We start from the raw sequence: 26,674 nt of genomic DNA on the forward strand, positions 1-26,674 counted from the left end.
ACAACCACAAACATCCACTCATCGTTCTTCCCATCGTCGTAGCCGCCCAGCGACGACGACCGCGGGTCAAATATCCAACCTCAGACGTCGAGGAGGCCAATACAGTGTTCAGACTGTCTTCAATAGTGAGGCTCTGCTAGGCCCAACCGGGAACAATCCCGCCAAACCGCTCCAGTGGTCCACACCGACGCGAACCGTCGACGACGACATTCAAACGGCTTGAACGACCAAAGGATCGTCCTGAACGCGACCTAGCGGAAAACAGGGTTTACTGAGCGGAGCGCTGTTGAGCGTCGAAATGACTCTCGGAGATGGGCAAGCACAGCAGATCCCGGAAGAAGTTCAAGGTGCGTCATAATATAGTTCGCCTGATTGGGTTATTCTAACCTCCAATTTCAGTTTTCACGGATCCAGGCAGCAATTATACCTGCGATTCATGTGGCCGCGACCTCACACATAGCGTACGCATGAAATGTGCGGACCCAGCATGCCAGGCGGACGAGGGGGCCGACATATGTCCCAGCTGCTTTTGTGCGGGGAAGGAGTTTAAGGATCATAAGCGCTGGCATGCCTACCGCGTTATCGTCAGTCCTATGGCTTTATCGTCTCCAATTAAGCTCACATTCATCCACAGGATGTCCATTCTTATCCTATATTTACCGAAGACTGGGGAGCAGACGAGTATGTCCTTCGTTTCTGCATTCCGTTCTAATCTCATGTAAACCACAGAGAATATCTTCTTCTCGCTGGTATCAAGTTGTTCGGCATCGGTAATTGGAAGAAGGTTGCAGAACATATCGGAACGCGGACGACGGAGGAAGTGGCGAAACATTACCACAAGGTCTATGTTGAGTCGCCTGACTGGCCTCGACCGGTAAATTGCATTCGCTTCTCTGGATTCCAAAACAGTGTCTAATGACTTTGCTGTTCCACAGCGTATGGATGTGGAATTTAACATCGATCCTTACGAGTTTCAATCTCGCAAACGTCGGCGAATAAGCGAAATGAACAAGCGAGTTATCCCAATACCCGGTCCAGCCCCGACATCAGCACCTGGCATACACGAGATCTCTTCATACTTCCCTGGTCGCTTGGAATTCGAGCACGAGTTAGACAACGAAGCCGAAGACCTCGTCAAAGATCTCGAATTCGGTGTCGTCTACCAATACGGAGGCGACGAAATACCAGAAGATGACCACGACCCCGATGTTAAGGCACGAAAGAAGTTCGAAGAAGACAAGTTAGCTGGCCTACACGACTTTCCAGAGTCATCTGCAACACCGGGTCCAACATTCGCAAGTAATGGGAATGTTAATGGCCACCAGACGAACGGGATCGTCAAGAAAGAGGTTAAATCGGAGGACGTGGTCATGGGGAACCCGGAAGACGAGGTGGAGGAACCTGTGATACCACAGCCCTATGAAACCCAGGCATCTCTCGATTTCAAGCTCACACTGCTGCAAATGTACTTCCAACGGGTAGAGAAGCGACTTGAAGCAAAGGCATTTATGTTTGAGAGAGGGCTTCTGGACTACAAGAAGGTGAGTGTAGCATCGTGCCAATTTGTATACGACACCTAACAATACATCTTCCAGTGGCAAACTGCAGAAAGGAAGAGGCCGAAAGAAGAGCGAGAGTTCATCCATCGGTTACGGCCATTTGCAAAGTTGCAAACGGCTGCAGATTACGAAGCCTTCACGACGGATATGCTTTGTAGGTACATCCTTCCGAGATTAGTCTTCTTATCTCAACCCTTTCAGACGAAGCTATGCTCAGGAAACGGATACAAGAACTACAGCACTATCGTCGGCTGGGACTCTGCAATGCAGCTGATATCGACAAGTATGAGACCGACCTCATTAAACGGGTACGTCTATTGTAGTTCCCGCTCTGATTTTTCTAACAAGGAGATGATAGACCCAAATCAAAGCTGCGAGAGACTATATTGTCGTCGATAGTAGCAGAAGACGAGAAGGTATGTGTCATCCATATTCAGCAGAGCACAGCATACTCAATTTTCCATCAGGGTCGCGGGAACCTACACCCCGACTGGCAAGTGGCACAGGGCCACCTGTTCGCAAACCTCGTAAGCTCTCTCCCCATTCGTTTTCCATACGTCAATTCTCACGGCCCTCCCAGCGGCCCCTCTCAATCTCGCCAACAGTCCTTCCCTCCATCTCCTTACTCCCGCCGAGCAAGCCCTTTGCTCTCAGCTCCGTATCCTCCCCAAACCTTATCTTGTTATCAAAGAAACCCTTGTTCGCGAGTATGCGCGTCGTGGTGGTAAACTGCGACGCAGAGAAGCTCGTGATCTCGTTAAAATCGATGTGAACAAGACCAGTAGGGTCTGGGACTTCCTCGTCCAGGCTGGATATCTCAAAATTTCTACCGATATGACTGCTGCTGCTGCTGCAAGCAATGCATCCGGGACTCCTGCTCCAACCGCTGATCCCAGGTGAGTAATTGCAGGCTCTCAGGATGTGGTTCTTGGGCTGACGCCTTGTCGGCAGTCGCCAGGCAAGCCAATCTGTAAATGGGTCACCTATGAAGGATGCAAGTTCCATCCAACGATCTCCTCGACCACCGACCACAGCGGCACCAAGCGCTCAAAACTTCACCTTCAACTCTGCTTCAGTCTCCCATCCTGTCACGGCGGCGTCTTCATCAGTTCCAAGTTGGCCAGGTGGTACAAGTTCATAACGATTTTTGGCTTGCTACTTCACTATTCGCCTTCCCTGTGTACAATTCGTATACACGTTTTTCTTCCTGGAACATGGACTTCGACACCGTCGTTTGTTGTATTTATTCTCGTTCTTGCTGTCTATTTTGCCAATTGGCTAAGCACTTCTTTCTTTCTTCTTCTGCTTGTTCGAGCCCTAGCAATTGTACCATACCATAACACGCACGACACACATAACATAGTTATACTACGCATCGTAACCGGAACATAATACATTTGGTTCATTGCCATCATCCTCCTTACTGCGCGGCTGCCCAGTAGATGTAGGTTGGTGTTCGACTCCTCCGTGTCCTAATGGTATGTTTCCGGGCCAGTGCTGAATGCAGGTGTAGAGAAGTGGCCGTTTCGCACGGAATTGAGTGGGTCTTGCTCCATCTTGTGGAAGACTACTGGGACGGGTGTTCGGACAAGAGCCAACCACAGTACATTCGCACTTGTTCGTTGTGTGCTCAATGGATCTGCGATTTTGAGCCCCTTGTACTAGCCTAATAGTTCCGACAAGTCGCCAATAGGGCTATTCCGGTCTCCTCTCCGAATCCGATTCAGACGCATTGGTCTTCAGATCACTACCAAGACCGAAACGCGAGTCTCCATGGATAGCATACTGTTATCCGCTGCGCACTATACAGCACTGCGTCTCCTGGGTGGGTTGTTTGATGGGCTTTGGCTAGTGCTGTAGAGCGCTACCACGCGAATTAAACACGTTTTGGGGATACTCTGCTCTGCCGAAATGGTGCTGTAAACAATGTGCGAACGGAGTTCCAACAATGTATATAAAGAGAACAACTCGTTTGGAGGCAGAAACACTATTCAATGGCGACCGTCGAGTTCCCCTCCCCAGTCGGTGGGGCGTCCCTTCCTCCAGACTTTGCGCCGTCTATCCTATTCGCTGTTTTGTATGGACTTCTTGTCCCCCTCACGGCGTATCGTCTCTACGATAGGCGGTCAAGAACAGTCCTTCTACTAGGGACGATCATCTTCTCAACTGAGCGGTGCGTTGCGGCGACTTCTTTGTGACTCTGATGGTTAAACTTCCTGTTATAAAGGATCGTTATATTCTCCATCCGAGCAGCGCAAGCCAGAAACGAAACGATGAGACAGTCAGGAAACTTGGCAAACTACATGCAACTCAGTTTTGCACAAGGTTACATAGGAATTGCGAACGATCTCGTCAACCTCATCCGCTGCCTGCTGGTGAATGCCAGCTATGGGCCAGAGCGCTATCCGGAATCAAGTGCGGCATCCACCAAGGGATGTGACCTCCCCCCGCCCAAGGAAACCGATGTCGATAATCCACGGCAGCGCTTCTGGATTCGTCGATTCGCTGACTTCTCGGGACTATCTTTTCTCGCTGCCACTGTTCCCAACATCCTTGCCCACAGTGTCTACAAGAAGACATTCACAGACCAGGCGGTTGCGGACAAGACATATAAACTCAGGTAGGCGACACACCCGTGAGCTGGATGAGTTGGCTGATAGTCATCTAAACGTATCACCAGATATGCGAGTGCCGCAGTCGAACTTGCCCTAGCACATGGGGTCCTCATGGGCGCAGCGGGGTGGTCTATTTGGAAACAGCCACGAGCAGGAAGGCGTGGCCTACTCCTTGTCGTTACGGTGGCGTTACTCACTGTAAGTCTAGAACTCCAGTCCCGTAAGGCCACTGACGTCAATTTGATAGTGTGGAATCGGAATATACCGACTGGCAGTCATGTTAAACCGCACAGTGGCGTTAGACTCGACCGCAGAGGGGTCACAGAACTCGACAGGATCTAAAGCGGGGTTCTACATCGCCCATGTATCACTAGAGTGGCTTGCGTGTGCCTTGTTGCTAGGTGTCAATACCCGCAAGCTGTGCGGAACCGGGATGTGGGGGGACTGGCGCTTCCGCGACGAGACACCGCAGGAGAAGCAGTTCCGGGAGAAACGCGCTCAAAGACGAGCTGAACGCAAGCGTATTCGAAGTGAAAAAGCGGGTCACAGCACGCACGTTGTCGACAGAAGCCCTGCCTAGGATCCAAAACGTTTCTACCAAGCTACGTAGGACAGCCCTATACCCCATTCTCCCTTTCAACTTGGTCCTGTTAAACGTCATCTTTGCCTGCAGCTCTCCCATTTCCCTCATTACCTTCAGAGCATCAGATACATGTTTATCTCAACCTTGATCCCGTCATTCGTTACACTGAATAGCTATCTAGTTCAAACCTTGTGTACTATACCTTGGTTAATAAAATGACGCTCATTTCGAGTCCATTGATCCAATTTTAAGGCGCAATTCAAGTTCATCGCAACAGGGGCTTTGGCGTTTTGGGTAGACGTCTCCGAGTCGGAATCTACGGCAACGACAAACCTTGGCAGCCGTCGAGCAGTATTTTCGCTCACCCACTGCGATTGATTCAATTCCAGTCGTGCTCGAGTTTCAGCGCTGGATATAGTAGAGAAGGTGGTTACACAAGCTGAGACCCACTCTCGTTGCTTTGAACTCATAGGTGTGCCGCCCCATGCCGATTGATGGCACCGGCCTTGGATACTAACTGCTGTAGAAGTCGTCATGGTCGGAGGAACTTTGTAAACCAGGGTGTGAAGCAAGGCTGTGCGGCTGTGCGGCGCGAGGTGAAGCGAAAGGATATAAGTATGGGCGCCCTGATTTCAAAACGAGCTCACGGTTCAATGGCCTCTGTGGAATTCCCATCACCTATCGGCGGTGCTGCCCTCCCTGAAGACTTCGCACCCTCTGTGTTATTTGCAGTCCTATATGGCCTGCTCGTTCCTCTGGTAGTCTATCGGCTGTATGACAGGAGGTCAAGGACGACACTCCTCATTGGGACAATCATTTTCGCCGTTGAGCGGTGAGTCGGTTCCCTGGAGAACACTGAAACTCACCCTGCCCTTGACACGTCTGCTAAACATGGTCGACAATCTAGAATCGCGATTTTTGCACTTCGGGCAAACCAGGCCAGAAATGAAAAGAAGAGACTCTCTGGCGGAATGGCGAACTACATGCAACTCAGCTTCGGGTCGGGCTACATCACCATCGCGAGCGATTTGATCAGCCTCCTCCGGTGCTTGCTCATAAACGCTAGCTATGGTTATGAGCGCTATCCCGAATCAAGTGCAGCAGCTACCAAGGGATGTCACATTCCACCTCCACAGGAAGGAGATCCCGACTACCCTCGCCAACGATTTTGGGCGCGCCGGTTTACTGGGTTCGCCGGGTTCGCCTTCCTTGCAGCCACCGTTCCCGGTATCATCGCCCATAGTACATACAAGAAAGGATTTACGAGCGAGAGACATGCGCAGAGAACTTTTGTATACAGGTATTCGGAGTACATTGACGATCTGAAGGACTGACTAATATTACTTCCAGATACGTGAGCGCTGCTGTGGGTTTGTTCTTGATGAACGCAGTTATCCTGCTGGTAGCGGCATGGTCTTGGTGGAAGCAGCCTCGCGTGGCTAAACGTGGCTTGCTCATGCTCTGTGTAATCGCCACGCTAACAGTACGTCCGCCGTTTCGCGAACCAAGACCTTCATGACATTGACAGGGCAATAATATCAGGGTACCGTGGCCGTGTACCGCATGGCAGTAATGAACAACTACACAGTGGCCCTTGATTCCACAGCACCAGGATCACAGAACAGTAAAGGGTCCAAGGTGGCATTTTACATGCTCCACGTCGCGCCCGAATGGCTGGCAAATGCGATCCTGCTCTGCATCAATGTTCGTAAGATATTTGGAACTGGTTTCTCTGGAGATTGGCGTTGGCGTGACGAGACGCCAAAGGAGAAAGAAGCTCGAGAGAAGCGCGCGGCGAAACGGGCGGCACGCAGGCGTGAGCGGGAGGAAAAGGACGGTGGAGAACAGATTCAGCTCGTTACTCGGAACCTGATATGATGTGTCGTCTTCTGGACTGCATATACTATCGTTTGCAGGGTGTTGCAACGGATTTCACTCTCTCTTCAATATCTCTCTGTGTACTCATTTTGGGAATTTGAAATTTGGTATTTAGGTTGCTGTTCTATTCGGCTATTCATTTATTTAGTCATTTAGAGAATCAGCGAAGTTCTCGTTCTGCCAGAGGGAGGCCGGTGGAGGGTGTCTCAAAAGCACCAAAAGTCATAGTGTTGCAACGACTGTGACATGATGGCGAACACTCCGATGTCACATCATTGGCAACTCCGAAGGGGGGAGCGTGACAAATTTTTGATCGTTTGATGAAAGTCGCGGGAGGTCGCGTTGCAAACTGCTGGGAACGCTCTCTCGCTCCTGTCACGCTCCCAAGATTTCTGTTTCGTCTCTTCAGAAAGGGTACGAGGGGCATGAAATGTAGACCAGTGGGTTAGAAAACATTCATTGTTAATTTATATGTAGTTTATACGGTCAATCCACTCCCACTCATTGCGGAATGTCCAAACTACGTGGGATTTTTGCTTTTGCAACGAAAATTCTACCACTGATAACGCATTCCTCTGAGAAGCAATTGCTTCTCCGTTACAAAAGTAAAATAGAAAGCACTGTCGCGTTCACCTGCATAGGATTATATAAAAATCTGGGCCGATAAAGCAGCGCCTGGGCTGCGATAAGGTCCGTTGCAACACTGTGACCGCGTTGCATACCGTTGTCAATGATAGTATACCCGCCTCATTCCCGTTATAATATGATTCCCATCCACAAAATCACCATAAATATGTGCATAAATCCCAGCTACCATATCCGCTTTACCATAGTATATCTGGTCAATTCTTCTAATCGTAATCGTCGTTTCTTGCTCCTGTCATCTCCTGGCTTGTTTTCGCCGATGTCTGAAGCACGAGGAACGTCGTCGGCGTCGTTGTCAAGAATCGACTTCAGCTCTTTGTTATATTTCTGCACATAGCTGATTAGCGATGGCGATCACCAAGGATAGAAATCTCTACTTACCCGCTCCTCCTTGCCCTCTCCTATAGGGTCGCGCCCAAAGTCGTTCACTACATCTGCTGCCTCTCGCGCCTCCATCCCAGCTCTTCTTCGAGTTGCAAAGCTGATAAGATTTATCCCGACGATGATCTTAATGCACACGAAACTTAAAACGCGCCTTGTTAGCTCAGAGTCAATGAAAAGCCCGGCCGACGACATACCACAGCCAGAACAGCAAGCCTATCGTGGCCCACGTGAGGTAATAAATGAAGTCGTCTTGAGATAGTGTTCGTAGTGACCACGTCCAAGGGTACGTAAATTCGGAGAAGGCAGACGAGAAAACCCCGCTTAGCGATTGTGAGCCCACGAGAATGAACAGGGCCGCAAGGGGAAGAGAGGCAAAGCCCAGTCGCCTGGCAACTAAAGGAGATTGGTCGACATAGGAGTGCTGCAAGTTGACGTTTCAACAGGGCACCACGCAGATAGACTGAGGTATACCCGTACCTTCCGTGTTCGACGGCGACCGACAGCACTGCCGCTAGAAAGATCTAGGCAGAGTACATCTGTATAACGTTCGTACACAGATGGGCGGATGTGGTTGAACTTGGTGATGAAAGCGTGTTTCAACCAATCAACGACCATCTCGCAGCCGAGTACCATAACCACGGGCTATACGACTGTTGTCAGCTTTGCGATTATTAGAAGCAGCTTAAAGACAAACATAAGAGATTGTCCACAGGATATTGTTTCCTCTGAACCATCCGAAACTCTTCGGAAGGACGAAGCCCTCCGACGCTTCAAAGTCAGTCCCCCGCAGTTCCATGAGATTGCGCAGCGCGACAATAAGCAACATCAGAGAAAGCGTGAACCTCTCAACAATGTCTAAAGCGATATTAACCAGCGTTTCAAACGACTCTGGGCACCTGACACACCTGCGCATGTTATTTGGAACAGGTTATCCTTTTCGAATTTCTTAAAAACACTCCCTTTGATTTCCACAAATTGATTAGACACCAGCAGTGTGAGGAGGGCGTGGTCATAGGAGTTGATGGCGACATTCAGTGCGATGAGTTGGTAGACCATGACGAGGCCATGCGCGACTGAGAACGAGATGAGCGGCGTATGGTAATGTAATGCTGACACACACCTACCATTATATATTGTCGCGAGGAAGAAGAAGAATATCGGCCGCAAGGTTTGGGTAGTCACAGGTATCCGGTGGGTCAAAGGCTCCAGTGTTGACCTCGAAAACAGGCAGTCGAGGACGTCTTGGCCAATAGACGCACATAACCGATCTGCAATCTACAGTTAAATGTCAGTACCAGTCGTATAGTTGATAGGCTGTTGTAAATTACCTCCAGAGCATTGAAAATAACATACAGCTTGATCGTGTCCTGTCCACGAATCGTATGGTAGATTTTGCTGGCGTCCGTCAGTGGGTTCAAGATAAGCAAGGAGATGATCAGCAAAAGTCCTCGCAAGAGGTCTGCTTTTTGTGAAGGCGGTAAGGGTGGTGATGATATCCGGAGCATATTTCCAATGAAGCGCAGGAATGCCAGGAAGAACCGAATGGGTAGGATGGTGAATGTGTAGAGGAATGAGTCGAAGCACACGATAACGCCAAATCCGATGATCTAGCAAGACGTAATGGTTCAGTCATACCTCCCTAACCGAATCATTTGGATACACACCTTTTCCATTGCCAAAGGCATACTCAAGAAATTGCTCACCCGTTCCCATTTCTGTTCTTGATGCGAGTCAAAGTCTGTCGCAAGGAGCTCTTCTCGAAGATAATCCCATAGCGAAAACGGTATATCCTGGCGTTCGACCTTCGTTGGCGGTTCAGGTGTCCCAAACGCAGAAGACAGGGGAGAAACTGGCGTTGGCGGCTCGTATGGGTGTGAAGGGAGGATAGGTGTGGGTGGCAACGACGAGTATGCAGCCTGTCGTGGCTCGTCGTCAAATATCAAGGGCTTTGGCGACGTCGAACGCGCCCTACGCAGCCAGTCTAGTTCTTCTCGGATGTCATGGTGGTCGTCCTCGTAGTCCGATGTGTCAGTGTAGGGCCTGTGGCCATGGGCCAGTGCTGTCCTCGTCGGAGGGCTCATCGACACCCTTCTCTGTTTATTGGGCCTAAACAGTGGCGCAGATGCGAGTGGTTTGGGGGAGCTCGGCGTCCATCCCGTCGCACTCGCAGAAAACCGCCGTCTTGCTTTGTTGCGCGGGTTCAGCCGTGGTGAATGCGAAGTCGTCATCTTGGTTTACTGTCGGGTTCGTTGTTCCAGTCCTTGAGCAGTCGCTCACCTGGGCCGTGATTCACCTCGAGCTCGCTGCCTGCAACAGCGAGGAGCACTGATGATGGCGGTGGGCAACATGACGTTCAACGTTGCTGAACGTGTCACCGCCGATGCCGCATCCGGCATTCAATCTGATAGCCGAGCGTGGATAGGGGCATTACCGTCATCAGAAGAACACCTCAACATGTTAAAATCTAGATTGGCCAGGGTACATAGATGGGTTATTTACAAAGGGATCAGCGTCAGTGGATAGTAAGCTTAGCATTTTCTACTATGTCCTCAGCCTTCAACGTGGACAACGTGTCGATCAACACTGACAAGAAGGTTCCAGGACCTTTGAATTCGTCTTTTTTGGTTGCGATCTCAGCGGCGACAGTAAGAACGAGGGTGCTAGAGTATTCATCGTCAGTCAGTCTCAGTAAAAATAAGCTGACTGGAAGAAGTCCTTACCCTGCAATAGCCGCGACGAATGAGGTGTCATCGACGATGGGTCCCTGAAGATCCACCTCTTTACCCTGCAGGGCAGTCGCACAGTACGAAGCCAGGCAGCTTCCAAGGATACACCCAGATCCAGTGATTTGTCCTAGGGCCGGATGTCCGTTCGACAAAGAGACGACAGTGTTCCCATCGGAGATGTAGTCGGTATGTCCTGTCAATACGATTACGCATCCTATAAGAGATCACCATGAGTACCAGTGCTTCGAATGTATAAAGATGCATGTATTCACGTTCTTTGCGTGCCAGGTTGCGGACAAACGAGACGGGGTCCTTGAATCCAGATCCTACGCTGTCAACGCCTTTCGAGAGAACCTAAAGGACGGTCAGAGCGCACGTGTATATGTGCAGGCTTGAAGCGTACCTCAGTAGTTCCTGCCAAAGCAGCAAGCTCGCCCGCATTGCCTTTGATAATACTCGCTTGCCATTGGTTCAAGAAGCCTATCTCATGCGTTAGTAAGCTTCCCTGCTGAGTGAAGAAACCTACTCACCATTGGCGTTGTTTCTCCTGAAAGCACTGGCTCCTACACCGACGGGGTCGAATACAATCGGCTTCCTGTACTTGTTAGCACAGACGCCTAAGAGATACATGGTCAGAGGCGGACCCGCAGAGTTACAGGCAGAAACGACGACCCACCAGCAAGTCTCGCTCCTTCGACTCCAGAAGATACCATGGTCCCGATGTTCACGAGGAGTGCGTTGGCAATCTTGGACAGATCTTCCATCTCTGCTGGCTCTGTCGCCATGATAGGGCTCGCCCCAATGGCAAGCGTGACATTAGCCGATTGCGTGGCGACGACATGGTTTGTGATCTGCATATTCTATTAGTCCTAGTTCCCCCTTTCTCGCGAGCAGAGGTACTACAGACCTGATGTACCAACGGGTTCACATCCCGAATCTTCTTTACCAACTCAGCCACCTGGCCAATGATGGACTCTTTCGTGAGCCGCTGCGAAGCACGTAGCTCGGTGACTCGAGCATGCTCTTTCTTGAAGGCCTTCACGATCGATGAAAGCTTCTCGGCCGCAGATTTAGGCTCAGGAGATCCCATAATCTCACTCACAACAGCAACGCCGTCCAGTGCACTTCCCGTTGTAGTCACGCCGCCATGTAAGGTCCTCCACAAATTGGTCGACTTGATCCCGCCTACAGAGAATTCAACGGGCTTCTCGCGTGTGCATACAAGGGACACTCACCAATGGCAACAGCCTTCACACCCGTACCATCCAGCACCTTTAGCCTCTCCCCGATTCCTCTAGGGCCAATAATCCTATGCGCCACATCCTTCGTCTGAGTAGGCCAAACCGTCCCGATACCCACATAATCGGCACCAGCCTTCACAGCAGCCTCAAGTTCCTCAATCTTGTTGCAGCTTACACCAATAATAGTTCCAGGCGGCAAAAGTTTCCTAGCTTGGGCAATGTCCATGTCGTCTTGACCAATGTGAAGTCCTGCTGCACCAACGACAAGAGCGACGTCGACGCGGTCGTTGATGATGAGTGGGACATTGTATTTGTCGCACACTTCCTTGCTCTTCCTTGCGATTTCGATAAACTTCAAATAGGGTTGTTAAAACTGGCTTTTGAAGGGAAGTGCGGGGTAGAGCTCACCTCGCCCGTGTCTGCATCTTTCTCTCGCACTTGGACAACAGTGACACCTCCTTGAAGCGACTGTACAGCCTCTTTCAGTATAGAGCATAACGTGCACACCCAAACCGAGCTCACCTCTTCCAAAGAGTCAAGATAATCCTGTAAAGCATACGTCGATAGATTACATCTGCCATCTGACTCAGTCACACCGGAAGCAAAAAATCAACTCACCTTGCCAGGAGGGAGAAAGTTCCTGCCCGTGACAAGGTATACAGAATAATCAATCTCGACCATCCCTCTAATCACAAAAAAAGCTTCTTGATGGTTAGGACAGAGGAAAAGACAGCAGCTCAAAACCTATCTTTCACCGATCGCGAACGACGCGCGATGATGCAATTGGTGATGTGATCGTGCCGGTAACTTGAATGAATACCGGAGGATTAGGGGGATTGAATATGGGAAGGGTTGGTACAATTATAACAGATTACAACAACGCGTCGGACAAGTACAGAGGTGATGTGGGATGGGTACATGCAATGGTCAGTGACATTGGATAGTAAGGAGCGGCTGTCAGAGGTTAGTTGAGAACCGAGATGGGGACTGATCATGCGCAACCACAGATCGGCAGACATATTTTGTGAACGCGTCTTTAAGCTACAGGATTAGTTTGAGGTGTTTGAGGCCTGGGGAACTGGCCATGTGGTCCTGAAGATGCAATCGCATCAGAAGGTTTAGCAGCAGTGAATAAAAACTGACCTCCACGCCCACGTCCTCGTCCGCGACGCTCGCCATCAGCGCGCCAATCACCACTAGCACCTCCGCCACGACCGCGATAACCTAAGGTCGAAAGTCAGCAATACCACAGGCAGAGTAGGTTGCAAGCTTCCTACCACCACGGTCGCCACCACGGAACCCTCTATAGCCGCCTCGGTCACCACCACGGTATCCACCACGCTCACCACCGCGATATCCGCCTCGGTATCCTCCGCGATGATCTCCTCTGTAGCCTCCACGACCACGGCCATTTCCTCGACCTCCTCCTTGGCGAGGAGCAGGAGAGGCTTCACCCTCCACGGGAACACCATTCACCTGGCCGTTCGAAGCCGGAGCAGCGTCTTGTGGAGAATCGGCGGATTCAGCTGGGGTAGCAGAGCCAGAAGCCTTGAAGTGCTCGATAGGTGGCAAGTCGGCTTCATCGTGATCGGCCCAGTCGAGAGTAGAACCATCACCCTGGAAGAAACGCGTCGTTAGTCCATGGTGAGAGCGTAAAGCACGAGAATTAAACGTACCCCAACGGCGGGAGCGGCGTCTGGAGCGGCATGGCCGTTGACAACTGCAGGTGGAGCGTCTTCCGTAGGTTCCGCAGCGACAGGTTGTTGAGGCTCTTCAGCACCCTCTTCCAAAGACGGCTCGATCTCGCTCTCCTGCATGAAGCGGAAACCACCAACGGGCGCCGGTGTTCCGGGAACACCGACAACGGGACCTTCTGCTTCATTGGACATGACTATCGAGGGTTCAACAACAGGCGGCGGTGTGGGTGGTCGGGGAGGGTTCAAGATGAGATTCAAGATTTCGGATATCCGTGTGACTGAAACGCGAAAACGTAAATTTAGACAGCACACGAGATAAGAGACTGATCAAAACGTACAAGGGACTCCGTCAAATTCTCCAGTGCCAAACAAGAAACCGGTGATAGCAGATTGTTTCCTATCACCATCCTCACCAACGATAGCATCAACAAGAGCGAAAAAGGCGGCATGTTCGAGTTCGTTTGCAAAGACTGAAGGGTCCGCGTAACCGCCTGCGACAGTTGACCGAGCACGGAGGAGGTTCAAGAGGTCCGATGTTTTCGATAGCAAGTTGTTCTGGGAGACGACGTTAGACGAATTGAATTTCAAATGAAATTATTGGTTACCTGAGCTGTATCGACGGCCGATTGGATGCGTCCCTTCTCTGCCCTCTCTGCTTCTGCTCGTTTGACCGCCAGCTCAGAGGTGAGTTCGGCTTCGTGGACCTGGCCAAAACATCAAAAACAAGGCTAGAGGTATGCAAAAGGATACCAACTTCGATTGCTTTCTTCACTTCGCTGAGTTCCTTCTGGACGGCTTCGAGAGCAGGGAGGGTCTTGAGGGTTCGCTTCTGGTCATCGTTCAACTTTTCAGGGTCGGTCGCAGCATATCCAGAAATGCGGGTCTTTGAAGAGCAAATCAGAATCAATATGATCCAAGAAGGATCCAGCTGCCACTCACGATCTTTTTGGTGGTCGCCTTTAAGCGCTTGGTGACAAGCTCGACGATTGGACTCGGCTTGAGCAAGACCTGCTCTTCGGGAAGGGGTGAGCCAGTCGATTCTGCGACCTGGACCTCTGGGGGCGCCAAAGACCCTTCACGGGCCTCTGAGGGCTCGGGGGCATTGCTTGCAGTTGCGGAGACAGGGTCAGCACCGGCGACGGGCGCCTCGTTGGCGTCCTGAGCGCCGTCAGTCTTCTTTGCCCGTCGCCTTTTCTTTTGGGCTTTTGAAAGCGGCGCTGGTTCTGGTGCGCCTGGGACGAAGCGTTGAGCGGGAGCTGATGCTTCAGACATAATCAAGGATGCGGTATGCGGAGTTGCGGGAAACAGAGTTCGTGGAGAGGACGACGCGTTGTTCAAGTTTCTCACGACTTTCTTTGCTCCAAATTCCCAACTGTTTGGCGTTCGCTGCGCTTCTTGCCTTCTAGAACACCTTACCAAAGGCTTGTATCGGCTTTCAGCGCCGATGATAGACGCTGGCCTTAGAATATGTGTGTCCACTGGTCGACAACAATGTTTCCATACGGACCTCCGTTTTTTTAACTTTAAAATCGACGCTGTACTGGACTTAGTGGTAGGTACGACAAGCAATCGGAGCACCTTTCACGATCATATTAAACTGCCCATCGACGAGTCACAGGTATTGCTAGTAGACGACCTAAACTCTGCCAACGCTGGAAGCACACCATTCCATTGAGCCAGAGCGACCAAGAAATCATCCGCAGCCTGTTCTAGCTTCTCCCATGACCTCCCGCCTGAAGGCAAGCACATGCGAGCCAACTCCTTCCTGGCCTGTTCAAAGTTGCAGATTTCCTTCACGCCTGGGTAGTTGGCAAGGACCCACTTTACCAGGTGGCGACCACAGCCGAGTGGGGAATGATTGAAATTCCAATGGGCCAGGGATGGGTGGGGCTTCAGAGTCGAGTTGTTGGGTATCTCCGAAGCATCACAAGGAATGCTGAGGAAGGATAGCTTAGGACAGTGCCCCAGCGCCTCTTGGACGCCCCGTAGAGTTACTGCCGTTTCTGAGAGCTTAAACCGGGTGGTTTCTTCCTGCATTTGGAGCCGTTCGAGGTTTGGCCACGAGGAGGTAAGTTCGAGCAGATCCGAATCGGTGAAACTAGGCAAAAGTCGGCAGGGATCGAGTTCGAAGGTAGTAAGGTTCTTGAATATGGAGAGGGGTTTGAGAGTCGACGATGCGACGGCGAATGCAGTGGCATCCATATCATCATCTTGCAGATAGTTCACGTTGATCTCGGCTACCTTGACGGTGATTGAGGTAAGAGAGGACGAGTCAACGGCGCAAGACAAATTGAGAAACACGGCTCCCAGGTCCACCTCCTCTCCATCGAGCGCGAAGGCCAGAGAGAGGTACTGCAGCCGGGGTGCCCGCATCGAGTGGAAGAAAGTTTGGCAAGGGTCCACCACCGCGTCTTTGATTACAACGTCGAGGGAGGTAAGCGCCTCAAAGTTGATCGTTCTGGAATTTGGCCACTGGGTTCCGGCCTGAATTAGGAGCTTGAGATCCTCGAGACCACCGAGTCGGGACAGACTTGCAATGCCCTCTGCGTCCATCGAGAGGTGGGTTATATCGAGCGAGCGGAGCGTGTTCGAAAAGAGCGGGAGGATGCCGCTCAAACAGACCATAGGCGTATGCCGCTCCCACACTGTCTCTGTACCCCTGATGGCGAACCTTGAAATATTCGAAGCAAGCGGAGCCAGATGATTGATGAGAGATTTGCAATGGGCGTCTTCGGGTTGTGATTCAAGTACGTCCCCCCACCAGATGTCGGTGTCGATAACCTCGTCGGTCAAAATGGTGATGGACTCGACAGTCGGGGAAAGCAGAAAGGCGGGGTAGAAAATTGTGGTTCTTCTGGAGTCCAAGAGGAAAGGAAGGGTTATTTCCCGGGCATTCCGAAAAAGGGGAAGAGGTATGATATTTCCCGCTGATAGCAGGTGCAAGGCTGTCCAGTGGAACGGTTTGGGCCCCTTGTTCAGGTAGTATCGGGTGGGATAGTCGACGACCTTGACAAGATCTGTATACTTCTTGAGCCGGGGAAGATGTTCTGAAATAGGAGGATTGTGCGCCAAAATCTGTGGGTAAGGCGTTAGAAACACGCCATGTTATATCTGCGAATGCAGCGACTGACGAGTTCCTCATCGCGCTCCAAGAAACAACCAGGGAGGAGATTCGTGATCACATGTAGCCCTGGTATCTCTTTCCACAGCTGTCGGATCGCACTTTCGTGAAAAACGCGTCCAATTCTTGCCAATCTGGCCAACGCGTCTTTCTTCCCCTCGTTTCCCAAATCTGCGCAAATCTTTGCTTGGATTTCGGAAATCTCGAGGCAACGGTGCATCTCTGTGGAGAACAGGTAAGCTTTAGACCTGAAAACTGGAATTTACGCTGAGCACATACTCGGGAACTGGTTCATTTGCAGAGAAAGCGCGACGACGCGTCGATCGCCGTGGCAGGAGCAGAAAAGGACGAGACCAATCATTCTGCCGGCATCGTGAGAAACAGAATCAGCTGAGGCGGATCAAACGGGCGCTAATTAGGCAACAGGATTGCCGCCTGATCAGGAGGCTCGTCAGGAGATCCTGTAAATCCAGAGCACAAGAACAAACAACTTCTTATTATTCTACGAATGGGCTACCTTAACCGCGGAGGTTGTCCAAGCCCGATGTAACTCTCGAACAACACCATTCCACTTGCTAACTGCCATCAAAAAATCCTCCGGCACCTCTTCCAAGTCGTTTTTGCGTTCGGTCCACCGCGGGTCGCAATAGATGCGAAGCATCTCTCGAGCATTGACAAAATAGTCCAAATTGCGCAGATGCGGAAGGACTTTGGGGATCCATTCCACGATGTCGTGCGAGGAATGTACCGGGGAGTGGCTCACATTCCAATGCGCTAGGGAAGGGTGTGGTGGCACGCTTCCCAGCAGCGGCGGCACCTGTCGAGCGTCGCAAGGAAAATGGAGATAGGTCAGTTTGGGACAATGCTGTACCGCAGCTTGAACGCCTTGTAAAGTGACCGTCGTGGCCGATAGTGTGTGCGACCAGGAGTCCTCCTCGACTGAGAATCGTTCCAATTGTGGCCACGATTCCAGAAGTTCTGCCAAATTATCGTTGGCAAAGGCTTGCAGGATCCGGCAAGGAGTAATAGTAAAGCTTTCGAGATTTTGGAATGCGGTGAGGGGTTGAAGAGTGGTCGGCACAATGAGGAAAGCAGAAGGGCCATCTGATTCGCCAAACCCTGGCTCAATTTCAACCTCCCGGATCATGAGGGAAGTAAGGGAAGAGTGACCGACACCACAAGAAACACCGCGCATCACATCTCCCAGTTCTTCTTCTCCTCCAAACAAACCGTAAGTTATCGAAAGACTTTGTAGATGCGGGATTTCGAATGAACAGAAGAATGTGGTTGATGCAGTCGCGTCCGTGATCATAATGTCGAGAGATCTGAGCGCCGGAAAACCAGGAGACGGTGAAGGGGGGTGTGGCGAATGTGCGTCAAAGGTCGCTTCATTGATTAGGAACTCGAGCTCCTCGAGTCCTCGAAGGCGGGATAAAGTGGCGATGTCTGTGTCATTTACGGCAAGGTGAATGATGTGGAGTGAGCGGAGAGCGTCAGAAAACGATGGGAGCACGCCGTTCAAGCAATTCATGGCCGTGTGACGTTCCCATACCGGTTGCTCATGATAAGGACCGTCGATTCCAAAGGACAGTAGATTTGGTGCAAAGGAAGACAGATGGGTCACAAGTGAAATGACGTGGGCATCTTCTCGGTTTGACGCTGTTTTGTTGATCCCATAAATGTCAAAGACCTCGTCCGTCAACACGGTCACGGATCGAAGGTTGGGCGATGTTAAGAAGGCGGAGTAAAATATCGTTTCCTTTTTTTTCTCTTGAAAGAACGGGATGACCACCTCTTGGACATTTGGAAACAGCGGAAGCAAGGAAAGGTGGTCTTCGAGCAGCAAGTGCAAGGCCGACCAGTGCAACATAGGGGGATCTATGTCTACGTCGTCGTAACGTGCTTCATAGTAAGAGATTAGCTTCACGTAGTTCGTATGTTCTCGGAGTCGCGGGAGATGTTTTGAGATTGGCGCATTCTCCTTCAAGAACTTGTATCACATCAGAACCGTCTCGAACATATCATGCCGATGCGACATACCAGTTCCCCATTAAAATCCGAGAAACAATCCGGGAGAAGGTTTGCTATCACGTAAAGCCCAGGTATGTTTCTCCATAGATGGGGAATCGCGTTCTTGTGGAATAGGCGACAAGTCCCTGCCCATCTGGCCAATCCAACTTCGTCCTTATCCTGAAGAATACCAGATATATTCGATTGGATTTCGGGAATTCCTAGACAGCGGTGCATAGCTGTTCAATAGAGAAGCTCTTTAGAGCGTGAGCCAAAGCTGAACGGACTAAATGCGTACCGAATACGGGGGTAGTTACAGAGTACCGCGGCGTCAAGAGGCTGGCTATGGCTGGGCCCATTGGTAGAAAGGAACCGTGGGAATTACCTTCTGAAGGTGCAGCTTCGGACCCGCTCGGGCGCTAATTCAGACGGTATGGCCTTAGGATTCCAAGCCCTGGGTCACGATGGGGGCAATTACTATACGGCTATAAAAGAAAAAAACGAACATGTCTATACGAATGAAAAGCAAGTGAATGAAAAATAATAAGGCCCGAGTAGAGGCGAAGTAATAGGGGGTAAAAACAGAGAATGCGGTATCATATCAACCCTTCAATAACCAGCGGTCTGAGGCCAAAGATCCAACTTGACACCAAACCAGGAGGGGAGTTTCTGCCAGAGATTGTTACGAGCAGCTTCAACAGCATGTGCGAAGTCCTCCCTGCAAGAGTCACAAGCCCTGAACGTGATCTTACCACGACCAATTGGGTTGTCTCTCTTCTGCATCAAATACGAATCCAGGATGGCGAACAGAGGATCAGTAACACGGTGGCACACGACGCCATTACAGTCCCTGACGATTTCAAAGGTGACAGCTTCGAAAGATGCAGGGCAAATACGTCGTTTCAACGGGTCGGGGTCGGTTTTGTAGATACACCCGGTACTGGGTTCGCGTCCTTCGAGTTCGTTGACAATGAAAGTGGAGAGGAACCTAGAAGCCTGCTCCTTTCCTCTCAAAACTGTGAGAATGGAGTCGTTGTCGAGGTGCCAACTGGTAGATGGGTCTGCAGGATAGCTCCACCCGCTGACGATGTCGCTAGCCACACAGCGACTGAGATCGTAGTATGCCGATGGTAATAGCTCATGAGCCTTGACTTCGTAGAACAGCGGTATAACCATTCTAGTCCTCGTGAGAAGTCAATCTCTGTAGATGAAGAAGTCTCGTACATTGGATGAGGGTAAACAGCGCGAGGCTTGTAGAGCCCCAGGCTCGTCGCGTTGGATTCACGGATATCCCAAGCAAGCAGATTGCGAGGCCAAGTCGATGCGAGTTTACGAAGGATTTCAATACGAATATGTTCCACTTGGTACTTGGTGGCGAGTCGAAGTATGGCGGCCACTACTGCGAAATCCTCGATCGAGGACGACAAATGGGTCCTGCAACACTGTCAGCCAAGGGTCAACGCAGGCGAGAGGAATCACGCACACTCCATCGTATAAAGACGACAGAAAGCACCCTAGATCCGCCCATTTCTCATCGATCGTCACCACTGGTCGGTTGAAAAGACGGCGTTGGTCCTCCGATTTGAGAATGATATCCTTGAGCGCAGCAGAATGTCGACACAGAAAACCTCGATGCACGAGAAAATAGTGATCCTCCGAAATCAAAGCAAGATTCCCATCCTCGAAGCTCAATGGGTGCCGCTGTAAAGAGCTGAAGCCAAGCTTCAGAGAGGGATCTTCGACACCAGGCACGGTGCTGCTGGCCTGGTTCTGGTTGGTGCTGAAGTCGTCAGCCGCCGCCATTGTGACAAACTTCGGTAAAGTTTGGGTTCAAGGTTGCCTATAAACTCTTCCATGTTGAAATGGGGACTATCCAGAGGCTGACGATGTAAGACAGGCGCTGGGTCGATTCGGAAAGGGACGACCGCTTCACTGCCTTCAGTACGTTCAGCAAGGGGTTCGGCAGTTGCCGACGCGGAGACGGAAACCAGAGCTTCCGAACTCGGATACTCACCTTCCGTCTTGGTCTTTTACAAACCACCATGGACGTATTCAAGGACGACGTGTTTTGGGATATTAACACGGCCAGAGACCCGGTGTCCGTCCTATATGCTGTGGAAGAATCAGAAAGGACTGATCCTATGGGCGATTCTGGCCCATACGACGACTTTGAAGAACTTGGAGATGGTGAGGAAGAGAAGTGGCCGACTAGCAAACAAGGCTCTGAAAGCGAAGTCGACCTTGAGGAGTATGTATTTGACGTCGTCCATAAAGATGCATATACTGATACCAAAGTCCCCCAGGGAGCAAATTGACGTTGTCAAGTGCATTGAGGACATGGTTCTCTCATTCTTGAAGCAGATTGAAGCCTGCGGCGCTGTTATATTAGATGATGGTGAAGAATCCCAAGGAAAGAAGCAAAGGCCGAAGCTAGAGATACAGCTTGCTGATAGGAAAAGATTAACGGTCGACGGGTCTGTATGTCACTCGCGACTGGGCTATGTACTGACCTCTGTATTTGTCCAGCGAGCCCGCAAAACGGAGTCTCAAGTTCCCTAAGAGATTTGCTACGGGAAGCTCCCGCTCAATGGGCGAGGCACAATTGCGACAGTTCATGTGATGCGCACGCTGACTTCAACAGCTCAACTATTCAGAGTCCTGGACATAATGCACGAGGGGCTTGTGACTGGCACGCCCACGACGAAACGGTATGTGTCAGAGACCGACGATCTGCCCCTCTTTATAGTATACTGACAAGGCGCAGAGATATATATTACAAGGACGTCGCACTATTCGGCCGTCAGTCAGTCGTAGACACAGTGAGTGTTTAAGTGAAACATATTCTCTGCGCTTGTCACCGACTCATTATGCCAACAGTTAGTGGACGACCTTGCGGCAACATGGGGTACCCAGCGATGCGATTTAAATGTGGTACGTAATTTCCAGCATCTCGAGATAGGTGCCCTTCATATGAGAGTTCGAACAGCGGGCAGCATCCAAGGGCCTCGTGTGCGGCGCTGGAATAACAATCAACTTATATTCCGGGGAAGTCGTTCAAGGGAATGACACAGAGGTTCAACCCCCTTGCCCCATCTTGGCCATTTCTAACCGTGAATTTCCAGCCTTCCAACATACCCGCCGGGGAAGACATTGAATCGTTTGGGGTCGACGAAGACATCGCGTGGGTATTGGTTGTAGAGAAGGAGGTAAGCGCGATGGTTTGTTTCAATTGCCACGTAGTCGTGCTTACCGGTCTATAAGGCGGTCTTCCAGACTCTATGCCAACTAGGAGTGACGCATGGATTAAACATCGGAAAGGGAATCATGGTCACCGTACGGGAAGCCTGTCATCGACCACGATCTCTCAGCTGACTGCAACGAAGGGGAAAGGCTACCCAGATATCGCAACCCGGCATCTGGTCAAATCGCTTGGAGATGCGCTCCCTAAGCAGTGAGTCGACACGTCCCATTATCCTTTGCAGCCCTTTACCTTAACACTTGACTGCAGCGTAGCTCTCGCTGCGCTTGTCGACTGTGATCCATACGGAATCGACATCCTGTCGGTCTATCGATATGGGAGCCAAAGCATGAGGCACGAGAATGACACGCTGGCGACGAGACGCATCAAATGGCTAGGCCTGCGGATAAGTGAAGTCATGGAGTAGGTCCTCTTTAGCATCGTTCTCGGCACATGTTCATTGACGTTGCTCATAGATGGGACCTGGACCCATCTCTACTTCTGCCTCTCACAGATTATGACGAGAACAAGGTGGGATATGCAGTTCTCCACTTTGAGATTGCCTGATGTGAATTTCACTAGATTCGGTCTATGCTGAAGCGACCACATCTTCCTCGACGTTGGCGGTAAGTGTACATATATTACTCCGTGCTTGTTGGGTGGCTTATAGGCGCTAGGGATGAGCTAGAGGCAACTCAGGCTCGAGGTCGTAAGGCAGAAATTGAGGTGCTTTGCTCCTTGCCCCGTGATCAAGCCTTACGTATTGGAGGTATGTACGTTTGATTGTGTCGTTCACCTCCGCTTACTGAGCCTCCCTCTTAGTTGGAGATTCTATGAACAATCCACTGCTTGCCTATGTGGAACAGAAATTACATTCTCTCATTAGCCGCGCCAGCTAGAGGCTCTTGGACCAACATGCACACGTGGTTTGTCAATGAGTAGAGTCGGTTTTGCGGATCCATTTGTCCGGCAAGGAATCATTGAATGGCAACGGTAAAACGGTTGCGTAGGAACACCCAGTGGACCATCGGTAGTTAACATGGACAGGAACGCGGTAACGATCGGGCTTTGACTGCGACGACGCTTAGACCAGCGCGTAGACCACACCAAAACGTTTAAGATTCGGGATGAAGAGATCAGCCTCTCCCCAGCCCCAATCCAAGACTCACAGCCATGGATCCAGCACAAATTATCCCTCAGATCGCATCCCTGTCCGTTCGGGACAGTCCTGCCAAGCGTCTAAACGACGACGTCCTGCGCCTCATCTTTGAGGAGACTGTTCTAGGGCAACATGACAAGATACCTGATCGCAATAAACAAGCACTGACTCTGCTCCTCGTTTGTCGGAAGTGGAACCTGGTGGCCTCTACAACACCCAGGCTTTGGACTTCTCTGGGTATTCGACTGCCTGCTGAACACACCGTGTGTGCTCCCCAAATTATGGATCGTATCGACAGGTGGTTCGGAAGGTGTGGAAGCATGCCGATTTCTCTTGTGCTCCAGGCTATTCCCCACCCAAAGCAACTCCACAGGCTTCTGAACCCGTCTCCCGGCCCCTTTCCGATCATCAGGAGTGATTTAGAGTCGTTCAAGCCTCTCGCCTCCAGGCTCAAGGTGCTCAGCCTGGATGCAGATAAAGGCTCGACACTCTTTGAATCCTTACAGGTTTCAAACAACCATTATTCTTGGGCTTCTGTCGTCTGGTCCGAGCTGGAGACCCTCGTCATCACTAACCCCGCGAGCTACACGATCTCGGACTCCGATGTCAATGTTTACTGTATGGGGTCGATGCCTCGTCTCAACGATCTGACTCTCACTCTCCAATTCTCTCGCTTGAAGCTATGGGAACATTGCTTTCCCTGGCACCAGCTCACCCGGCTGGTCATCGCCTTCCCCGTGTTCTGGGCAGTAGGTTTACAGGACGTTATGTCTCTTCTTTCTCGATGCGCGAATGTGGAAGAGCTCATTGTCACGTGGTGGGATATCCTCCCTGGCAACAATCCCAACGTCATTGGCTCAACGGTGACCTTTCCCGAGTTAAAGAAACTAATCGTGTGTGACAGGTCCCAGGTCTACCAGGACATCGGGTCCTTCCTGCAAGGTTTCAAAGCCCCCAATCTGGAGACGCTATCCATCTCGGTGTTCAACCCCAGGGACTCGCCTGCATATAACGCTGATGTCGGGGTCCAACTCACGGAGCTCATTCGGCAGTGCCAAGGCACTCTCCGCGCTCTCAGGATTGAGAACTTGCTGCTCCCGACCGGAGTCTTGACTGAAATCCTTTTGCAGACGCATAATCTCCAGGTCCTCTCACTCGCCCAAAAACGGGTTGATGTCCCATTCCTGGAACAGTTCCGATCCAACTGTGGGTTCCTTCCCAACCTTGAGGAGATGGCGTTGAGATTGGGTATCCGGATCTCGGATCGGCGTCTTATGTGGAAGCATATGGGGAATTCATCGAGTCTAGACATGTTGTTGGTTGTGTTCCGCACAACGAGCATTGTCAGTGTTTGAGAGTGCGGAAGGCTTACCTGGCCGACTATGAGATAGAGTCTTCTGAGACTGGTCTCACGTTTGGACCTCCCTCAGCATAAGAGCTTCAATATGTTACGCATTCTTCTGCTCTAGTATTATGATGCCTCTCTCCTATGCTTCTCCTACTATGCAGTCTCTCCTATGCTTTTCCTGCTATGCCATCTCTCCCACTACGCCTCTCCTCCTACTATGGCTCCCTCTGGTCGATGCATCTTTGGTATTTGTACGGATAAAATGCTTGTGTTTTTAATGGATACCATGATCTACTAATGTTTGTCGAGTGAAGAATCATTTACACGTGTGGGAATTCGCCATTGACGTCAAGGTAAGTAATTTGGGGTATACACCAAGTTCGAACATTACGTGAAACTATACGGAGGAGGCTCACGACGAGAGTCGATGCTACCCGTGACACTGGCCCGAGTTACTACGATATCTGGAAGGTCTGTACGTGCACCCCTTCCCTCAGGTTCCTCGTCATCCCCAGGATCCTCTTCTGTCTCCTTTACGTCTCGCTTGGGGCCATGAGTTCCTTCCGAGCTCAGGGTCGATTGGCGTTCAGGGTCAAGTCCGTCAAGAACAGCAACATGTGCTTCAGGGAAAGGTGAATCTTTGTGACCCGAATCGGAGTAGGAGTGGTGGCCAAGGTTGCTAAGACCTGGAGGCGGGTAGAGGGGGCTGGGAAGAGACGATTCGTCGCTTTCGTGAGAGGTGTGAAGTTGAACGGGCCCTCTTCCATCACCCGCCCCTGTCAGGGGCGCTGCTGTCGCGACGCCACTGCCATCCAAGTTGCTAATACCCGAGCCCGACTGTCCCCGTTGCTGATGCGAGGTTGCGAAGTTGTCACCGTGGTATGGAGTGCTAGTGCCGAAGCCCAGGTCGGAGTCCGGAAAGGTGGATCCAGACTGTCGACTTTGGCGCCGCTGAGACGGCTTAACGGTGCTGTTTCGAAGGAAGGTCGTGATTGTCGTCGACCTTCGTGGCTGTCTCCGTGCTTTGCGCCTTTTCCTGAGGCATGCGGTTATGAGCATAATGATTAAGGCGAGGATGATCACTGCGGGGAAGAATGGATTAGATGGATGCTCTTTGGCTCTAGAAGTGTTGTAACTCAGGGAAGGCAAATGGACAGATACAAATGATAGAGACGAAAATAGACGTACCGCCTCCAAGAGACGCCCCGACGATACCGCCCTTTCCGAGACCTGCTAGGGCATCCTGATGAGCTTGGGCACGGGAAGCGATGAGGGACTCTTCAGAGTTTGCTTCTGGCCAGACCGGGGAAGGAAGCTGCCTAATCCATGAAGTCGATCCCGCAGGAACTCGCATTGTGGGCGTGTGAGAGTGAGAGTAGAACGTTATCGTGGTTGTATCGGAGAGAGCAACCTGGCCTGCCAAGGGAGGTGAAGTTAGAGCAGGTCTTCCCCCGTGGTCGTCGTCTTTATTCTCGTCACTGTCCTCGTCTTCATCATGTCCGTGCCGTTGTTTGTAAGGACTAACTCTAGCATAAATAACTTCGTTCAGTTAGACTGCACGTAGACGTACCCGAGATCCTGAGGCAAACCGCGGCAACGTCTAGCCAACAGCAGCGAGATTCCAGAAACCAGGAGGCCAAAGAGTCGTACGGGACCAGCATTGGGAGGCATTTAAAGCGGGAGGAAAATCAGGCGATTCATTTGAGGAAAAGAAACCCCATCAGGAGATGTAAAGGCATACTTATATACCCCAACGCCAGAGCTCCAAGTTTAGATTAGAAGCAGGAAGGGGAAGAAGCGTACTTAGTTGGCCGTCGTGAAGGTGGCTGGCGTAATTGACTGAAGGAAGTGAGGGTATTATTAGTTGACGGAAGTGGGGACTCTTAGGTGTCGCCGAGGAGAAGTGTTGACAGGTAATACCACACTCGCAGTCCCCTGAGCAGTAGATTTGCGACTCTTTCCGTCGCCTTAGAGTGTAGAAAACCCCTGGCCCAAAGACAAAGCGCCCAAATCCAGGGGCGTCGGAATTCAAGAGGGCGCCTATGTGAGCCCCTATTAATCATTGCTCCTGTTTCCGAGCCAAGGATTTCAGTTAATTAGTGTTCCAGACGAGGCAAGAGACATCCTTGTTAGCGCCTTTTCGTCGAATCTTCGATGCATGGTCGCCTTTGTCCGGACATTCATCAGTGCTTTCGATCAGGGACCGACGGGTTTAGCGGGTTATTCGGATGCTGTGGAATGTCTGAGTTACAGGCCGGGAACTGCGTATCATCAGGGATATCGAGTCTGTGCGGTATAGTATAGTTGAGGTCGTCGTGTGCAACGGTGAGCAGGACTCGATGGTCGTCGGTGGCAGAGCGGCGGGATCACAGGTGGCGGCGACACGTGAGAACGCGTCGCGTTGAGCACGAGGCCGGCGCGTCCGGCGCGTCGAGTCGCGAGTCGCGTTGAACGGCGGAGTTTGAAAGTA

General features: G+C 51.2%; 12 protein-coding genes across 12 annotated transcripts; 5 read left to right on the top strand and 7 right to left on the bottom strand.

Moving 5' to 3' along the window:
• Positions 1-298: 298 nt before the first annotated feature.
• CC1G_03313 (transcription coactivator) lies at positions 299-3,419 on the top strand (the record flags this gene model as incomplete). Its single annotated transcript, XM_001830724.2, has 12 exons — positions 299-347; positions 400-584; positions 635-681; positions 730-874; positions 936-1,541; positions 1,596-1,713; positions 1,761-1,867; positions 1,918-1,975; positions 2,027-2,086; positions 2,140-2,455; positions 3,073-3,176; positions 3,253-3,419. 12 exons carry the CDS (start codon positions 299-301, stop codon positions 3,417-3,419), a joined length of 1,962 nt encoding a protein of 653 aa, XP_001830776.2.
• A 134-nt stretch (positions 3,420-3,553) lies between these two features.
• On the top strand, positions 3,554-4,754 carry CC1G_03314 (hypothetical protein; the record flags this gene model as incomplete). The annotated part of the gene is made up of 4 exons (XM_001830725.1): positions 3,554-3,732; positions 3,787-4,179; positions 4,240-4,372; positions 4,422-4,754. 4 exons carry the CDS (start codon positions 3,554-3,556, stop codon positions 4,752-4,754), a joined length of 1,038 nt encoding a protein of 345 aa, XP_001830777.1.
• A 656-nt stretch (positions 4,755-5,410) lies between these two features.
• On the top strand, positions 5,411-6,635 carry CC1G_03315 (hypothetical protein; the record flags this gene model as incomplete). Its single annotated transcript, XM_001830726.2, has 4 exons — positions 5,411-5,589; positions 5,665-6,057; positions 6,108-6,240; positions 6,300-6,635. The coding sequence occupies 4 exons, from the start codon at positions 5,411-5,413 to the stop codon at positions 6,633-6,635; spliced, it is 1,041 nt and encodes a 346-aa protein (XP_001830778.2).
• An 810-nt stretch (positions 6,636-7,445) lies between these two features.
• On the bottom strand, positions 7,446-9,892 carry CC1G_03316 (DUF747 family protein; the record flags this gene model as incomplete). The annotated part of the gene is made up of 9 exons (XM_001830727.2): positions 7,446-7,607; positions 7,662-7,803; positions 7,859-8,085; positions 8,142-8,306; positions 8,359-8,519; positions 8,570-8,737; positions 8,789-8,939; positions 8,993-9,271; positions 9,329-9,892. 9 exons carry the CDS (start codon positions 9,890-9,892, stop codon positions 7,446-7,448), a joined length of 2,019 nt encoding a protein of 672 aa, XP_001830779.2.
• A 284-nt stretch (positions 9,893-10,176) lies between these two features.
• Positions 10,177-12,345, bottom strand: CC1G_03317 (thiamine biosynthetic bifunctional enzyme; the record flags this gene model as incomplete). Its single annotated transcript, XM_001830728.2, has 11 exons — positions 12,250-12,345; positions 12,154-12,177; positions 12,040-12,099; positions 11,626-11,983; positions 11,298-11,575; positions 11,067-11,241; positions 10,921-11,007; positions 10,794-10,870; positions 10,663-10,744; positions 10,385-10,604; positions 10,177-10,324 (listed from the first exon to the last, which is right to left on the bottom strand). The coding sequence occupies exons 1-11, from the start codon at positions 12,310-12,312 to the stop codon at positions 10,177-10,179; spliced, it is 1,572 nt and encodes a 523-aa protein (XP_001830780.1). The 5' UTR covers positions 12,313-12,345.
• A 327-nt stretch (positions 12,346-12,672) lies between these two features.
• On the bottom strand, positions 12,673-14,600 carry CC1G_14261 (hypothetical protein; the record flags this gene model as incomplete). The annotated part of the gene is made up of 9 exons (XM_002911684.1): positions 12,673-12,723; positions 12,775-12,855; positions 12,909-13,058; positions 13,108-13,248; positions 13,308-13,606; positions 13,667-13,883; positions 13,934-14,032; positions 14,083-14,211; positions 14,268-14,600. 9 exons carry the CDS (start codon positions 14,598-14,600, stop codon positions 12,673-12,675), a joined length of 1,500 nt encoding a protein of 499 aa, XP_002911730.1.
• Positions 14,601-14,915: 315 nt separating this feature from the next.
• On the bottom strand, positions 14,916-16,810 carry CC1G_14262 (hypothetical protein; the record flags this gene model as incomplete). The annotated part of the gene is made up of 3 exons (XM_002911685.1): positions 14,916-16,403; positions 16,460-16,671; positions 16,729-16,810. The coding sequence occupies 3 exons, from the start codon at positions 16,808-16,810 to the stop codon at positions 14,916-14,918; spliced, it is 1,782 nt and encodes a 593-aa protein (XP_002911731.1).
• Positions 16,811-16,951: 141 nt separating this feature from the next.
• CC1G_14263 (hypothetical protein) lies at positions 16,952-18,818 on the bottom strand (the record flags this gene model as incomplete). Its single annotated transcript, XM_002911686.1, has 3 exons — positions 16,952-18,439; positions 18,490-18,698; positions 18,758-18,818. The coding sequence occupies 3 exons, from the start codon at positions 18,816-18,818 to the stop codon at positions 16,952-16,954; spliced, it is 1,758 nt and encodes a 585-aa protein (XP_002911732.1).
• Positions 18,819-19,068: 250 nt separating this feature from the next.
• Positions 19,069-20,262, bottom strand: CC1G_03319 (hypothetical protein; the record flags this gene model as incomplete). The annotated part of the gene is made up of 3 exons (XM_001830730.1): positions 19,069-19,636; positions 19,684-19,893; positions 19,943-20,262. 3 exons carry the CDS (start codon positions 20,260-20,262, stop codon positions 19,069-19,071), a joined length of 1,098 nt encoding a protein of 365 aa, XP_001830782.1.
• Positions 20,263-20,501: 239 nt separating this feature from the next.
• Positions 20,502-22,596, top strand: CC1G_03320 (Spo11; the record flags this gene model as incomplete). The annotated part of the gene is made up of 12 exons (XM_001830731.2): positions 20,502-20,707; positions 20,763-20,854; positions 21,101-21,167; positions 21,224-21,278; positions 21,337-21,390; positions 21,582-21,665; positions 21,828-21,910; positions 21,968-22,120; positions 22,174-22,228; positions 22,280-22,323; positions 22,375-22,466; positions 22,520-22,596. The coding sequence occupies 12 exons, from the start codon at positions 20,502-20,504 to the stop codon at positions 22,594-22,596; spliced, it is 1,062 nt and encodes a 353-aa protein (XP_001830783.2).
• Positions 22,597-22,870: 274 nt separating this feature from the next.
• CC1G_03321 (hypothetical protein) lies at positions 22,871-24,211 on the top strand (the record flags this gene model as incomplete). The annotated part of the gene is made up of 1 exon (XM_001830732.1): positions 22,871-24,211. The coding sequence occupies one exon, from the start codon at positions 22,871-22,873 to the stop codon at positions 24,209-24,211; it is 1,341 nt and encodes a 446-aa protein (XP_001830784.1).
• A 323-nt stretch (positions 24,212-24,534) lies between these two features.
• On the bottom strand, positions 24,535-25,875 carry CC1G_03322 (hypothetical protein; the record flags this gene model as incomplete). Its single annotated transcript, XM_001830733.2, has 3 exons — positions 24,535-25,286; positions 25,393-25,724; positions 25,775-25,875. 3 exons carry the CDS (start codon positions 25,873-25,875, stop codon positions 24,592-24,594), a joined length of 1,128 nt encoding a protein of 375 aa, XP_001830785.2. The 3' UTR covers positions 24,535-24,591.
• Positions 25,876-26,674: the final 799 nt, after the last annotated feature.

Source organism: Coprinopsis cinerea (genome assembly GCF_000182895.1).
Source record: "Coprinopsis cinerea okayama7#130 chromosome 3 map unlocalized cont3.3, whole genome shotgun sequence".
NCBI classification, from domain to species: domain Eukaryota; kingdom Fungi; phylum Basidiomycota; class Agaricomycetes; order Agaricales; family Psathyrellaceae; genus Coprinopsis; species Coprinopsis cinerea.